This window comes from Bombus terrestris, chromosome 7 (assembly GCF_910591885.1).
Source record: "Bombus terrestris chromosome 7, iyBomTerr1.2, whole genome shotgun sequence".
Taxonomy (NCBI): Eukaryota; Metazoa; Arthropoda; class Insecta; order Hymenoptera; family Apidae; genus Bombus; species Bombus terrestris.
The window spans coordinates 8,685,579-8,703,803 of NC_063275.1; the positions used below are offsets into that span (position 1 = coordinate 8,685,579).

At 29.0% G+C, this 18,225-nt stretch overlaps 1 protein-coding gene across 6 annotated transcripts in view; it reads left to right on the forward strand.

Annotated features, from left to right (window-relative positions):
- Positions 1 to 18,225, forward strand: part of LOC100644979 — a 95,547-nt gene that overhangs the window by 72,561 nt on the left and 4,761 nt on the right. For 3 of the 6 annotated variants that reach the window (XM_048407180.1, XM_048407178.1, XM_048407179.1), the window contains exons 12-16: positions 14,183 to 14,337; positions 15,242 to 15,429; positions 15,567 to 15,596; positions 16,592 to 16,694; positions 16,804 to 16,965. In XM_048407180.1, coding sequence (XP_048263137.1) covers positions 14,183 to 14,337; positions 15,242 to 15,429; positions 15,567 to 15,596; positions 16,592 to 16,694; positions 16,804 to 16,965 — 638 coding nt within the window. The remainder of the gene's footprint in view (positions 1 to 14,182; positions 14,338 to 15,241; positions 15,430 to 15,566; positions 15,597 to 16,591; positions 16,695 to 16,803; positions 16,966 to 18,225) is intronic. The other 3 variants (XM_048407181.1, XM_020866573.2, XM_048407182.1) reach the window with 3 other exon arrangements.

Genomic DNA, 18,225 nt, shown 5'->3' on the forward strand with positions numbered 1-18,225 from the left:
TTAGTGAATTCTAAATAGAGTACAATTGCAAATCCATTTAATAAAACGAAATTTTAATTAAATAAATTATTTAAGTAACAACGTGCAATAGTCTTGTCAAACAACAGTCTTTTCGATAATACTCATTGTACATAAATGCCTTTTGCATATCAGAATTACTTTGTAAACTGAAAGTATTGTTTTTTACATATGTAGGATCCAATGTCGTGTGATAATATTACATATCGTGGTTTTAAAATTATAATTAACTTTTTGTCCAGAATAGCATTAAGCATATCGAAAAAAAAGCTTTTAATTTATTCCAATGTCTCTAATAATATTCTTGAATGAGTATCGATAAATATTGTAATTTGTTGAAAATATCAATGTGAAGTTATTGATATTTTATCACTGGTAGATATGAAATATATGGGAGCTATAGAAGAACTATTCAGGGAGTCTACGTGAAGTAATTTCGTAATATACAAAAAGTATGTAATGCGCATAAACATTTATTATGGAAAATATGCAAATTGCAAAACATGTCTTTGGAACCTCTAACGATAAAAAAAAAATTTCTATTTAGATATCTTTATATACATATATATGTATATCATAATGCATTTGCATATGTATCGTATTCCTGAAACTATATCACATACATTTTAATTAAATAAATTTCTTCAAAATTCCAAAATTAATGCATCTGAACATGACATTTTATTGTTTAAATGAGAATGAAGATAGTAATAAAAATTGAAAATATTCTTTGCAATGAATTTTAAACATAATAGTATATCATTTATTAGTAATTCACTTATATACACGTGAAACCCTATTATTTGTACAAGAAACTAGGCTAGTGAAGAGAATCAGTGAATCCCTGTTTGTAAACTCCAGTTATACGAATTGTTTGTTTCCTGGCAAGTTTGGACATATGGAGTATTGTATAGAGATTGTGGACTGTAGGAGATTTGTCATAGATTGAGATTGAATCGAAAAGCAAATACATTTGACAGTGGTGGAAATCCTAGAGGATTGCAGAAGTTTAAAAATATTCAGACTTTAGAAGCAGGATATCAGGGAATAATGCTTGTGAAATGTAGAAACTATATTTTATATAATATTGAAAATTTACCAAATCGAATAAAGCTATATGACAAAAACTTTTATTTATTATCGTTATTAATCAAACTATTTTATACCACCAATAAAATTAAGAATATATGAGCTTCAATACTTTCAAAGTGTACAAAATTGTATGAGCTGTGAATGTTTACCTATACATTTATTCGATCAAAGAATTCAAATCTACAATAATGTGCAAAACTCGTTACAATGTTTAAAGAGTGAAACGAATGTTTTACTTTTGTTTTTTTTATTTTTATAAAAATTTGAATTTACATAAACCAAAGTATCTATTATTAGATTGTCTCGATTGCTATTAGGTAACAAGACTTATACCGTCGTTTCTACGCCAATAATAATGCTGTGTACATTTCATGGCACGATTCGCGCATTGTACACAAGTGTAGCATGTCGCTCCCAAACCGCTTTCTCGCAGTGGCGACTCGAGAAACCTTTCTTGGGAGACAGGGCGAGAGCGAAATGCATAAAAGTATATACATTAGTACTAGTAGCAGTATTTGAATCTTCCTTTACAAAATTTAAACTTTACTTATAATTTCTATTTTAATATCTCTATTATCTATTTCAATATCTTCGATTCTATATAGCCTAGGTAATTAAATTCGCATTAATTATATAGGTAAGAAATTTTTGAAAATTCTTAAAAATTATAAAAGATATAATATTTTTATATTCCATTACTCTTGGAAGATAGTTGGTGGTCGTCGATATCGCCTCTCCATCTATAGATTCGCAACTCACGCTCCTCGCGATATTTTTTTTACACGTTAACTTGTTAAGCTTCCATGCGATAGAACTATGTATTTAGGATTTTGTTCGGTGTAGGAAACTAAGACGCACGTGTTTCTCGTCAAAGAAACTGTGTTGCTCATGTTTTGTAACGTGGACACTTCGATCCATCAGATGTTTTATTTTAAAACTCTTTTACAAGATTTATTTTATTGTTTTTAATCTCGCGTTAGCTTTGTTTCATTTCAGTACAAAATTCGATTTTTATTCAATTTCATTAATGTTACTGTTAAGTATTATTTCATATTAAACATCATTTTCAAACTGTAATAACCAAAATATTTTACTTGAAGTGTTGCACATAGTAAATTACTCTGAAGTTATAAAAACGTAATGATTTTTTAAAATTTTAATAAAATGTGTAAATGAAATGTTGTTTTCACTTTTATTCAACTATACTTCACATATATTATCATGTGTATTATGATTTCTTAAAAAGTACAAATACAGTTCCAATAAGTATGATAAATTATTGAATTTCAAATTTTTAAGAGTAGTAGAAAAATACCAATATAATAATCACTTTTAATGTTTTAACGTTACTAACATGTGTAATAGTAAATTATTGTGAATAGACGTAATTCTATTTACACAAAGTCTTGACAACAATACATTAATTCAGAGCTTAAAATACATGTTTCAGTAAAAGATGAAATAAAGATTGAAATGGAGTGAAATGAAAAAAATATGGATCAATAAAATTGCAAATGTTAAATACGAACTTAAAAATCTTCTGTAAAAGTAGGACTGAAGAAAAGGAACATTAACTTTGCACTAGAAACGCAATTGATTTCCATTATAATCATGGGAATAAAAATTATTTGATAGTGATTATAGCACCTTTTGCTTTTAATTATATAGGTATGCGAGAAATAAAAAGCAACAGCGTACAATTAATAGCAATAATGCGTTAAAGCCTAATTTATCTTCAAATACACCTGCCTTTCAACATAGGCACGTGCATTTTCTGTAAAGTTAGTTGGAAAGTCAATGGACAGAGCCGGTATGCCGCTGCCAACGACTTTTGAAATGCGTGTCACCTTTTTGCGTGATCAAGAAAACGGTATTCTACTGACGAGCCGAAGACCTAATCTTTTTCCCTCGGTTTTTTCTTCGATTAAACTCTAGTGCGCACATTATGACGGAACAGATGCTACGTCAGATTCAAATTGCACTGCGATTTAACGTCATTGCGTTTAATGGAAATATTTTCTAACATGTTACAGAACAACTAAATTGCATTTTATTGGATATTTATTAACTCGAACTTCGACTACTTCAGTAGCGGCAAATTGTTATGGTTATTTTCAAGAGTAAATAATTCAATGTTGATCTTTAGCAACTGCAAAATTCTATGTTCTACTACGATACAATATTATGTAGCATTTGAATGAAATATATGGGCCGATAGATACCATCTGTTCAAAAGTTGTAATTAATTTTAAAAAGATTGTTGATTCGAGAATCGTTAGATATAGTTTTGACTGAATATTCGGATGTTTGTAGATATTGCAATAAATTATATACAATTATTTTGTTTGAAATAGTTTGAAATTTCATTGGGACTGTTATGCAACCCAACTACCGTGACTATATTGACGAAGTTTCTAATAAATCTGAAAGTATTCATAAAAATTACAAAATATTTAGTGCAAGTATACATGCAGGGTGTTCGTTTACAGGTGTCAAAATACTTAAGGGGTGGTTCTTGAGCTAAAATAAGATGAAAATCAAAAATAAAAAATTTGCGTTGTCAGCTTTGTTGTTTAGTTATTGTGAATTAAAAATAAGGCGAAATACCCCTGTGTACGAGCAAACCTCCTTACACGAACGAAAGTAGGTCAGCCTAAGCAGCTCGGTCCACGGGGTATATTTCACAGAAATCACAAAAGTATTTGAACAGTGTTAAGTGAGTCCTTAACTTATTACATGCATATGCATGCTGTATATTAATTTTTTAGTAAATATATATTTACTTAGTAACAGTAATGTTCAAAATGTTTTAATTAACACACTCGATATGAATATAAGTTTTCTATGGTAAGTGATCAAAGACTTTCACAGTCATTGTATATGGAAACAATCTATATAGAGAAATGAATGGAGAAACCTTTTATTACAATACGAGATCTTCTTGTTAATATGGATAACATTGTTATGACATATATAGCATTATTATGAAAATAACATTATCATTTTTTGATTGCATAATAATAAAAGATATAAGGCTTGCAAGAAAAATTTCAATTTAAAATGAAATCATCCAAAATGAAATAAAAGGAACAGAGTATAAACAAAATATAACAGAATATAATATTTTTAGGATATAATAAATAAAACACGAATGTTTATGCAAGTAAAATATGAAGAGATACTGTATAAACTAAAACACGGAATATATAGAAAATATACCATATGAATACCTGCCTGAAAAATAGTTCTCATTTTATTATATTATTTAACTAACAACGTGCAACAGTCTTGTCAAACAATAGCCTTTTCGATAGTACTCATCATACATAAGTGTTTTTTGCATATCAGAATTACTTTGTAAACTGAAAGTATTGTTTTTTACGTATATAGGATCCAATGTCGTGTGATAATATTACATATAGTGGGTTTAAAATAATAAATAACTTTTTGTTCAGAATAGCATTAAGCATATCGAAAAAAAGATTTTAATTTATCCCAATGTCTCTAATAATATTCTTGAATGAGTATCGATAAATATTGTAATTTGTTGAGAATATCAATATTCTCAATATTTTATCACTGATATGAAATATATGGGAGCTATAGAAGAAGTATTCAGGGACTCTACGAGAAGTAATTTCGTAATATACAAAAAGTATGTAATGCGCATAAACATGTATTGTGGAAAATATGCAAAATGCAAAACATGTCTTTGGAACCTCTAATGATAAAACAAATTTCTATTTAGATATCTTTATATACATATATATGTATATCATATATGCGTTCGCATATGTATCGTATTCCTAAAACTATATCATATACGAATTTGCATATGATCAGTCATTTGCATACATTTAGGAAAAATATTCCTAGTTAGCGATTAAATATATAAATAAATTAAAATTAATAATACATCATACAGTAATTAATGTTGTCCTCTATTACTATTCAATGTTGTTAAAGACGTAATATCGACAACATAACCACAATGAGTTTAAACATTTTGTTTTAAACATTACTTTCCAAACATAATAAAATTAGCAGTAAAATATCTAATCTTTGAATATTCGTATGTGAGATTATAAATTTATATCTAATATCTAAAAATAAAATTAAATTACACTTAAGCTGGTACTTATATTCAATAATTTTAATAATTTCCAACGATATTTAAATAATTATTAAATAATACCTGAAAAATGTCATTCAATCCTTAAATCTTAATATCTCTTATATTGATATAATTGCATACGAAGTGTTCGGTAACAAATGATAGAAAATTATAGTGATTTAAGCTTTTACAAGCCAGAATAAACCAAATATACCAATACCTACATACAGTTGCCCACAAAAGCATATTTGTAAAAATCTTCTATGAATACATTACGTGTGCTATTCAAAACATTTTGAAATTTGATTAAAAAGAAATTTGATTATAAAGTTTAAAACAAATCTAAAAATGTACAGTGTGTCCTAAAATCTGCCACCTCTACATCGGCGAAGATCTATAAAAAAGAAGCTGGAAATTGACTTTGACCTTGTAGTTCAAGATCAAATTTTATTATTATATCGCATTGTACTTATCATGAAGATAAAAAGTTTCAAAAAAATCATACGTCACACCTCAACCGGTCTCTTGGAAAAATATGTTGAAGTTCCATTAATTTTCGAGCTCGTCTTATTTGCAATCTGCTTATATTTTAGAGTCAGTTGCAGGGAAAATAGCGTTTAATATCGTATTTACATAAGTACTGTTCTTCATTTTAAAAGGTTCTCACAAAATTCTACAACTATTAGCAATGTTTTATATAAAAATATCATATAATCGTGTAGTACAAATATTATTATAAGATATAAATTATAAAGATAATAAGAAATATAAATTAAGGGTATATCTCCAATCCACAAAGATACAGTTTGCCTATAGGAGATTATTATGTCCATATGTATAATTATGTACTGGTGCTTGTAATTTAAAATTCTTAATCGCAATATTCGATATCAGCAATCTCAGAATCTTGGTATTTGATATTCACGTCGAGATATTCAACGTTAACAACTTTCAAATACTGGCATTTGATATTAACAATAATATCAAATTAACAATTGATATTAATTTGATATTAAAAAACAATTAACAAAATCTTTCTGTATATGAGAAATATTCAAAACGTGTTGGATATAGGTAAATCGATTTTTATCATAGTCTAATTATCGTAGTCTAATATTTATTTCGATGTGTTAGAAATCACTTCAACTTAATTTACACTTGTAAAAAAGAGAAATAAACGTGATAAATCCATGTTTACCGACTTTTCTTATTTTAATTCCATTCGGTGTCTAAAAATAGGGAATGCTAACGAAAATTTTTTACAAATATATCATGTGTGTTAAACAACACATAAACATTTTAAAATTTCATTAACGCTGTGACGAGAATCGATTATAATATTGGTAAAATTTGAAACAGATCTGAAAATGTACACATGTAAAAGCTACCTACAAAATATTTAGTACGTATATATATGTATATATGCAATTGATATAGGTTGAACAACCGCGAAAATTTAGGCTGCCACGGTTTAAACGATTTGAACACCAAAGCAAATAGATTTTTCGCAAAGCTAGCAGAATCTGTGGAATTCGATTAAAAGCGTAGAAGTAAATTAAAACCACGCTTCTACTCGGTGTGCATTTCCTTCATTTAAAAGTCGACTTTGTATTTCTAGCACTAATTAGATCAATTGGCGCGTTAGTTAACAGGCAAAGCTATGTAAAATAATGTGGATTAATTAAATAAAGGAATAGAATTCTATCTTACAAACAAATGCTGTTGCATTATAGTTATCGGATTACTCTATCGAAGCGTGACTTGAATTGGCCAAAAGATAATAATCACGAAAAAGCATATTTGAAATGAAAATATACTGTTATTCGTACATACAGTCGGTCTCGAAAAAAATTCGAATACTAGCATAACTTTGACTTTATTCTATATCTGAAATAAATACAGATAAAAGAACAAAAATGTTTCGCAGTACATTGAAGTATAGTATATGGATGTCAGAGAGTAAAAAGCTTTTGACGTAAAAGAAACCGTTGTTTAAATATTAAAAGAAATGTTGAAAAAAACATTAAAAAATCTAAAATGGCAACTTTCTATGGAAGTTTTAATATTTTCTTAATATTTCCCATATCCTTTTTTTCAATAACATGTTTTAAACGATTTAATATGTTGATGATTATTTTCTGTTAATAATTAGTGCTGCATTTTATTCCTGTATTAGAGGAATGTATCATTTTTCTTTAATGTTAATTGTTACTTTTTACTAATTCTACGATCCAGTTTACACGAAACTCCTTTCCATCTCCGTGTTGTAGATTCAACTACATGCTTTTGACAATCTGATTGAAATTATTTTTTTATTTATATATACATCTCAAACATATTTTTGTCTAAAACCTTATGTAATTATAATAATGTAATTACGTATATATTAAATGTTTACCACTACTTTTTTTATACATTCATATTCATATCTAATATTCCTTACATATATATCCTTTTCTCATTATTAAAATAGATATAAATGGATATCGTAATGTAAAATGAAGTAAAATAAAGTTGATGCTTATCCTTATAATCATGTGCATTGCACAGAAAACTATAAATTTAACGTTTTGAAAATTTTATACCAGATTTATTACTATTATGTATTTTATATTTTATTAAATTTATATTTATTTATTATATGTATCATATTAATGGTTATGTGTAAAATTAGCATGAGTGTGTATATATAAAGAGGAAAGAGAAATATCTCTGGAAAAGAGTCATTAGTGTTAATTCCAAGTGAGTGTATTGAATAACTTCGGTGTATCATCAAGATGTGTATCAATTCCTTCACATACGTGTGAAGTATCAGTTCATATTACATACAGCATATACACGCACACACACGCTGATATAATTACAGATAATTTTTAATCTTTAAAGAAAGTTTATAATTAAAATTGAAAAAATGATTAAGGATTTATTAAAACAAATATACGGCATAAATTATAATTGTTATTTATCTAATAGCTGCCTCAGGAAAGTAATATTATCATGTGTTACAATGTCCATTATCGTATCGTAATTCTTAATATTATTTTGAGCACGATCAACTCATTATGATGAAGTTCACGAACATGCGTTTAATCCGATATACTAGTACTTTGTTGTAATTAATCTTGATTACTAAGCATGGAATAAAGAAAGTGTGACGAACTAAATGAACTTAATAACGTCATACCTTATTAACATGAGAAGTCTGAACTTAAGAAATGTAGACATTTCATCATTGTTGCTAATAATCACGTATAGTTTACTGATATTTAAAAAGAAAATCAATTAATCCTAGCATATAAATCTTTGTAATTCTTTTGATGTGAAGTTTCATTCATCGCGAATAATATATTTAATAATTCAATTATTAATCAAATAACATAATAATGATGATAACAATAATAATGATAATAATAGATTTTTCTTATTTGGCACTCCTATATTTAATCAAATAATGTATTTTATTATTAAAAGAAATTCAAAAATAAAATACACAATATCGTATCGTAAAAATAAACATCTAGAGAACGTTTTAAATTTTAGAAACATTTGTATTTTACGTATAAGAGATATTGATTTATCATTTTCAATTTATATTTTAATCCTTCCAAATACAGTATTATAAATTTAAAGCCGGAAAATTGAATATCACATGTTTAAAATCAATTGTATATTTAAAAATGTCACATTTTAAATATCATTACACCTAACGCAATTATTCTCTGTGAAATGTTGAAAGAATGTATTATCTTTATACCATACTGGTGTCAGAATCTACTTACGCAGTTTAATTAATATTATTAATAAAATTGCACAACTCACTAGTTATAAATTACTATTAGTTATATCAATAATAATTTATATTTTAATTATAATACAAATTATATTAATGATATAAACTTTTACAAGAAAATTTCACAAATAACAAATTGTCAAATTATCTTATTTGACGTAAAATTGTAGAATTATAGAAAAGTAGCCTGTAGCTTACAAATTGCACCTATCAAGAGAGATAATTATTTTCTAAATCGTTCATTCTAAATTCTTCGCTATTTTATCGCACTGTCAATCACCCGTCAAGCAACCCTATCATCATCTCCTACTAATGGGTTTAAATACTTCAAGTTCCTCCATAGTTTGCCACAAAATTCAATTCCATACATATATATATGTAAGATCGTAAATCTTGGGATAATTCAGGGATCGATTCTATAGTCTGAAAATCGAGTTTTTTCATTATAAAGTAATTAGATAAAATACAAAAATAAACAACAATTAATATCCGTCTATAACAATAAATAACAATAATTATATGAATGAGAAATAACAAGTCTTTGGTACAATGTTTACCTGAAAATCGAGAATCGATTTTCAACGTCCTGAGCTACCGATCTTTTTTCTTCAGTCTTTAAAATCTTAAATAACTATTCTGTAACCTTATCTGTCTCTAATGTAACTCTCTGTCCGTCCGTTTGGGAAAATGCGTGCCTCTCAAAAATGGTTCTCCGTAAAACAAAAGAAGATCGCTCTGTCCGTGAAACAAAGCCTGTCGTGCTACTCGTAAAACAAAAAGAATCCCTATCCCACATGAATTCTAGGTAGTTTACATATATATAAATCCATGTAAAAACATGAAACAAGTGACAACATTCCAAAGTCGACAACATTCCACCAACGAAACAATCCACCGTGACCTCAAGATACCTACAGTCAAAGATGAAATACACAAGTCCAGAAGCAGATATAACACAAGAGTCAACAACCACCACAACCCATTAGTCACCCAACTACTAGACACCACGGGCCAGATCCGCAGACTAAAAAGAAAATACCCTCTAGATTAAATCCTTAGTTTCTACTAAAACCAACAATATAAAACTATTATAATCCATGTCATTGTATCACGCCAAATTAAGTTACTGAAAATTCTCAACGAGAATTGATTGTAAATATTCTAATAAATAAAAAAAAAAAAAAACATTCCAAAATGGTATCATAATGTTTCTCTTACAAACTTACCGCACTATATCGATGGCAGTTTGAAAATGATATTCCAATGCCTAGGAGAACTCTAGGCTAGGCTTTCATCTATCTACGCATAGTTGTGATACTTGGGTGGCTCATGTGCATCGCGTATCGGGAACGGTGTTTACCGATCGCGTGGGTGTATGCTCACGCATAATTGTACAGATGTCAAAGGTTCACTGGAATAACACAAGTTACCTTTCCAGATACTTTTTCGAGTGAATCATGGGTGTGGAAACGTTATATTGATTCCACTGGCTACACTATATTTACTTAACGTGTTTTCACTGCTGTGTACACACGAAAATAGGACAAGTCGGTGTGAAACTTTAAACGAGACGATCCTCTTCGTATTCTTTTTTCATACCTTCTTTGCGTTTCATTTTATAGTTCAACACATTCGCTGGTGCTAATACAAATATTGGATTGTTTCTATTATTTAGACAGCACGCAACGTAGTGTATAGAATTAAATGTCATGATTTCACATGTATCGATTATTTAAAATACGAATGTAATCACTATCATTAACGCAAGAAAATGTTTAGTCGATGTCAAGGAATTAATAGAACCAGATGCCTGAAATGTAATATTAAAATATATTATTATGTTAAATTAGAATATAATGCACCGATAAAAAGAACACTGTACTTCTTAAGAATAGAAGAAAGTAAAGCTTTAATCGATGAGACTTCTAAATTACTAGATTGTGAAATAAATTGTCACATACCATGATCACTCAATGACTATAATCTCATATATATGTTGTATATATCTGATATACTTTTGAATATAATGCATATGCATTTTATTTTTTTAGCCATTCTACAAATAAAAAATTATATCTGCTTACATTTCTCAATAACTTATACGCTTACTTCAGTTTTAAAAATAATTCCAGTGTCCTGTGAATTAATTAAGTAATAATAAATTTAATTATACGGTAGAAATTGCCATTTAAAACATTATCGAACTATTTAAAAGTAACATAAGTTATAAAAGAAATATATTTCGACTCAACTGTCTTACATATATAGTAGCTTTTTATATACATGTATGTAAATACAACTATTGTTAATCGATGCGAACATTATTGGAAATAAGTTGTACGAAATACTAAGAATATACAAAGATGCTAAACTATTCTGCAAAGTCTAATCTTCCTTGTGACATAAAAATAACTAAAAACAATCTACAATTATCATCTAACTTACTCAATGAATTCCAATATATTTAGATTAGCCATTTATTTTTTATCAACTTAATATATATATTGAAAATTTACACTTCACTTTTACAACTAATATAAAGGTATCGTAAAGAAGCTGCAAATCAAATATTAATAAAATCCATTTATTGTCGTGTCATGTTTTCACTTAATTTTATTTTTCAAAAGGAAATAAGTAGGTATAAGGATAACAATTTCGAAAATTATATAACATATGTTTAATAATGTGGTATACAATAAATGGAAATTTTAATATGCTAAAATCTAAAGTGTAAAATGTACGAGTCACAAAGGCTTTTTCTCACCTAGCAGCATTCACCTTGGCACACATTTCTTCTAGTCGCTCATAGACATTGCACCTGAAATGCGAATATGATACTAAAAATTTCTATGATCCTATAAATCAGTCTGTTGATCATAAATTTTTATTATAACATATCTAGTTTCAATTCGAGTAAGTATAAGTTTCATTCTATATCTCATTCAAGTAAAATTTTATATTAATCATTAACACTTACATATACTCTAAAGATAAACCTAAATATCTATGAACATAACTAAAAAATGGAACCTGCGTGGAGATTTACTTTATTCGCTAAATATTATAACAAAAATATTTCTTTAGATATTTTATGTATTTTCGCATGTTACCTATATTGTATTCTGTATATTGTTGCATCTATAAATTTCCAGAAAATGTAGTGATGTCCGTAGTATATTAATAATTAAATTAATACAATTATTCTACATCACGGAATAATAATTAATATATCACTATCATTGGATTTATAAATATAATATAGAAAATGAAATTTTGGTAGCAAATTGTTTTATCAAACCATTCATTCTGTCCACTTTTGTATTTTGAATTTTCCCATACTTATCTAATTATCATTGACCCCATCGTACTTGCTGTAGAAACTGTACTCCAAACCTTTGTATAAGAATAAAATTGAACAATCTGAGCAATCGTGTCTTTTGTAGGAAATTTTCAAACATATTTTAATTTTGTCCCTTATCGTAATTCCATGGAGGCGGAACCTTGAACGTGAAAGCACCTACACATTCAGGACGGAAAACAGGAAGCAAAAATCAGTTTTATCGTAGTGCTCGTTCCCCTCGCTACATTATCAGAAACGGCCATGGACATAAACGAACTCGTTAGTATCGAGAATGTTTCGCTTCTGTTTGCATTTCGTTCCACCATTTCGCGTAAATTGCCCAAGGGTTGATCGCGAAATTGCGCGAGAAATTGCACAAAATTACCTGCACGTAACTATCGCAATGAACGAAAACGAATACGAGTGGCATTTAACGAAGTTCGACACCGAAAACGATCCTAATGCACATCTCTAATTGTTCACCGACTAACGATATTCTATTTCATTAGAATTATCGAGAAAATAGGAAGAACGATCGAAACGTACGAGGCAGGTTTTCATGAAACACTGCCTCGTGGCGAAGCATCTCCTCAGTTGGAAGTTATCGAAGCGAACTTCCGGCAGATTCTCCAAGCAAAAGAAAGTGTTGCAAGCAACGGGTTGCTCGTGGAGAAGTTTCCAACGTGTTCGAAGGGCGCAGAACGAGAAAATCGCGCGTGAAAATGACAAAGGCCACTGGTTATACCACTTTCAACGTGCCAAATCGGTCCTGGACCGTGAGGGATCTAGCGCGACGTATCACTTCCAATTTATTCTTTGACTGTTGTGGTGCATCTTGTTATCCTAAATGTAGAAATCGCGTCGAAGAAGAATCATCAAATGAGAAGATTTTACAAAATGAAGATTTGGAAAGAAAAAAGGATCAGATGGAGATGAAACGAATGGCATCGGATGATTCGTTGACAAAGAATGAAATTCCAGCAAACGTCGATGGTAGTCGTGCATTGATACAGGAAAGTAATTACAGACCCAGAGGACTGGAGAAAAGTGCATTAACAATTAATTTTATAAGTTCCGAAGGTACGACTTATACACCGAGCAGTCCTTCGTTTGGCATAAAACGCAGTTTAACGATGCTCTCTAAAACTAATAAAAAGAATGACTCTGACGAGAGGAAGGAGTTTGAAAGCGACAGTGAATCCTCCTTTCCAGAAATATTTTCAAAACATACGATTAGAAAATCGGACGAACGGAGGAATTTATCTTCGTATTCCGAGTTGTTTCCCAAGTGTCAAATACGAAAATCAAGCCAGCAGAAAAGCTGCGATAACAACTCTGAGGATGGAATAAGTCAGTTTCATCGTGTTATAATTTTCTAATAATTTGCTTAGTTTTTTATTACATTCGTTTCTTGTTTTCGGCCTAAAGGCGTACATTTTAAATATGTAAAATATTGTAATCATTAAACTTTGTACTTTTAACGGAGATACATAATTTCTTATTTTTATTAAAGTAGTTTAAATCTTTGCGAAGAAATTATTTTGTAGTAAATTGTAGATTCAACAAATATATTATTTTCTAAAATTGTCAGATTACGATAAAAGACGGTTAAAGAAAATTATTGTGATTGTTATAGAAACACTTATATTTCATGAATTTTATATTTTTCTTGTAGATTGCACTTTTCTATCGGATGGTAACATGAATATTGTTCAAATACACGCGAAATTTGAAACGAAAACGAAAAACCCTTTAGAAAGATAAAAACCGGTCGGTTTATTAATTAACGACGTGTCTAATTATATTATCCATATATTTTATGTTACAGATGATGGAAGTAGCTTGTCAGAAGCATGTAGTACTCCGATCATCGGTGCAGGATCACGAGCAGGCTCTAGTCATACAGTGATCGATGTAGATGACATGGATTCCGGACTACATTCTGGACACCTTGCAACCCGTGCATCTTTGTCGAGTCTTGGAGTAAGTACCAAATTTAAACCAGCTTTAAATCTAATGTGTTATTGGAATACTAAATGTTGAATTAGAGGCGAGCGTATCTTATATCTGATTACGAATACGACAAAAATATTTTAAAATAGAATTTTCTTTTATTTAAACTGATTTTATTTTTGTCTCAAAAATTTCCTGGAATTTGTAAAATATCCTGGTTCTGCATATTTATAACTAAGGCGTCATTCTACGTGCTTATATCATATTACGTGTGATTCTATCATGACGTAAAAATGTTTTTCATTGATTAATTTGTCCAGATAGTTTGATAAAACTCTTTATTTCCTTTAATTGTATATTGCAAAATATCTATAAAAGACGCGTGTTTAGTGTTGTTTTAGACACTAAAGAAAAGAAAAGATCTACAACTAAAAGTAATTGGTTTGAAAGATTTTAAATTTGTCTTTAATATTATAAAATAATACGTAGATAATAAAAAAATACGCATAGAAGAAATACCTTCTTAATATAGATGCGCATAAGCATAAATAAAAATGATCATCTACTAAGAAACCATACTGTAAAGATTTCCAAATTTGAGTTTCTTTTTTTTTTTTTATTTATTTATTTATTAGAATATTTACAATCAATTCTCGTTGAGAATTTTCAGTAACTTCATTTGGCGTGATACAATGACGTGTTTTATAATAGTTCATATTGTTGGTTCTAGTAGGATCTTCTTGAAGTTTCTTATGAGTTTCTTAAAGACGAAAACTTGTCTGAGAGAGGCTGTTAAAGGAAAAAGAGTTGTTAGGAAGAAGAAAACTTCCAATTCACTGTTATCCGCAATTCCTTTTGCTATATTTATTGATTAGAAATTATCTTGCGTTGTTGGAATATGAATATACATAAATACTTAATATATATTTTTCAGGCACGTTCAGATTCTATGGCATCGGTTTATAGCGGCGCTGGTGAAGGACGATGCTGTCGCTCGGTTGTCGTCACAGGAGAAGTCGAATTCGCTTTGCAATACGATTATAAGCACCTAACATTCGAGGTGCACGTAACAAAATGCAAAAATCTAGCTCCTGTTGACGTAAAACGCAAACGATCCGATCCGTAAGTAACGCATGACTCATGAAAGAAAAATCATTTGCCAGATTAATGCTACCGATTACGTGTTTCGCCCAATATAATTAATCACTATATAATATATATTATTAAAAAAAACTAATTATCCTCTTACTTATGAATAGTTATTGCCAATTTGTAGGAGTTTTCAACACGTTAGTACATTTCTTTTCTTACAGACGTAATATATCAGACAACGAACACTACTCTACAACATACTATATGCACAACAGATTGAAATTTTTACAAATTTATCAGAAAAATTAGAAATTTCTTTAATCGTATTCCTTGGTAAAATATCATAAGAAATATATCAAAATATCGTGAGAAGTTGGAATGTTTAGAAAAAACTGTATAATAGGATCGATATTTCAAATTTATTTATAATTCTTAGCGTCCTTTTTGCAAATATTCCTGACTACTTTAGTATCGGTGAAAAGACAATAATTACAAAAGCATATTTTTCAAAAATCAAGAGAAAACAAGATTCATAATTAAATTGTAATAACTTGAAATATGTAGTGCTAAAAATATTTGGGTGATAAAATAACGAAACAACATAATAACAACAAAATAACGAACAAAATAACGAAGAAAATTTCTCTACCAAATTATATTTTAGATTGAGATGTACTTGTCAGATTATAAACAATTTAATTTTGCATTAAAAATATCTATACACATGTCATCCATTTTACACCATTATACACATTTCACTGCCTTGATGACTAAATGCCGCCTATAAATATCACCTACATATTTTTTAATATTTTTATTATTTCAAAGAACCATAAATTCATAACATATTTTATACTGCAATATGTAGAGTATAATCAGAATAATTTATGTTGTGAAAGCAAAAGCAGTTTCTTCTATACAAAGGAAATTAAAAAATTTCAATCAAACACAAATTATAAAACATGACCTGTAATTTATTATAGTGGTTAATGCGTCTTTAGACGATCAATTTAAAAGAAAAGCAATGTAAATATTCTAGAAACATATTTCCAAAATTTTATTAAATTTATATCTCTATTGCTATAAAAATTATCTGTCAACGAACATAATAATTTAAATAACTTTATGTACATCGAAAACCAACAATTTCCTATAAAATTACATTCTTCTTTTATATAACCTACTTCAACAGATACGTGAAGGTATACTTATTGCCGGACAAGTCGAAGAGCGGCAAACGGAAAACTAAGGTGAAGAAACACACGTTGAATCCAGAGTTTAACGAAACATTGAAGGTAAGCTTTTTCATTTGAGACCAGTCTTGAGCACAAATGTTTTGCCTGTTGCTCCGTTGTTCCTGCATGAAAGTTAGAGCTTGGATGGTTCGTCACCACGACATTTCAGTTCCATATGAGTCTGAGCGGCCTAGAAACCAGAACCTTGTGGCTGACAGTTTGGCATTCAGACATGTTTGGACGCAACGATTTCCTTGGCGAGGTTCGAATGCCCCTGGAGAACAAAATCTTCGACGATCCCACACCGAAATGGTACCCGCTTCAGGAACGAGTAAGTTTACGACAGCTTGTCTAGCACAAGTACGTTACCAAGCATAAATGTACGAAATGTTTTATTATTACTGGAAGAGATACAAGGCGACTAACGAGAAATCTATTATTATTAAATATCGATATGTTTAGACTTTAAGATAGAGAAGATGAAAAAAGAAAACAAATAAAATAGCTGATTATTATTTTAAGATATTAGTTTCTTGTACGTATAATGGTAAATCGTGAAATGCATTTAGCTTAAATGATCTAATATCTATAGTAAATTAAAAACATCAACTACTCGTGCTTCTCCTCTATATCTCGTAGTAAATAGAAAAATCAATTTTAATAATAATTAATATTTACTAATTGCATATTTGCTGAAAGAATTTTTTATTTTTAGTAAGTAACTAAATAAAGATAATTTTTTCCCATTTCCCAAAATTTGTTGATAAGCTTAGCCACTAATAGAAACAAAACTCATCTTCGATTTAAGATTTATTAGTTAGGGGAATTTTTTGATTCGCGTTGTATCTCTTTTTCAGTAATTTTACACAATGCGCACAATTTTACACAATACAGATCATTCTAGATATAAAAGCGCGGCGAGAATGGGCCGGGGAAAGTAAGTCTTCGTACTGACTCAATTATTCTCCAGTATGTAATTAGAGCCTCTTTTTATTTGTTTTTATTTGCGTTAATAAAGCTAATTGACACACTTCGCGGTAAGAATGCAATATTGCACGAGTTATTATACTACCTGGCAAATTATTCCTATTCGGCTATTCATTTACATGCAAAAAATTCAAATTTGAACAGTAGCATGAAGGAAGAAAGCATTTCTATGGAAATACGTGATATTCTTGCAAACTAACTTCTAACTACACAATTTTATGATGCATTTGCATGTGCAAGAACTAGAATCTTTGCTAGAAACCTCCAATTTTTATCACTATACAGTATTGCAGCATATAATTTATCGAATAATTAGTATTAAACTTTGCATATTTACTTTAATTAGCCATTCACTTCTTTTTAATTATTTGTATCATAAAATAAGAAGAATCATTCCCAAAATTTGAGAATACTTGAAGTATTACTATTATTAAAATCTACTTGAAACATATGGCTTGCTTTATTTTATTATCGTCTTGATCTTTAATTACTCCATAATCATTATTTATCGTATGAGAGACAATAAAAGATACAGAGTATTATTCCTGTGGTTATGTTTCCCTTGTCTTTCGTACGATAAGTTTTACAAAATTAAAGCTAAAAT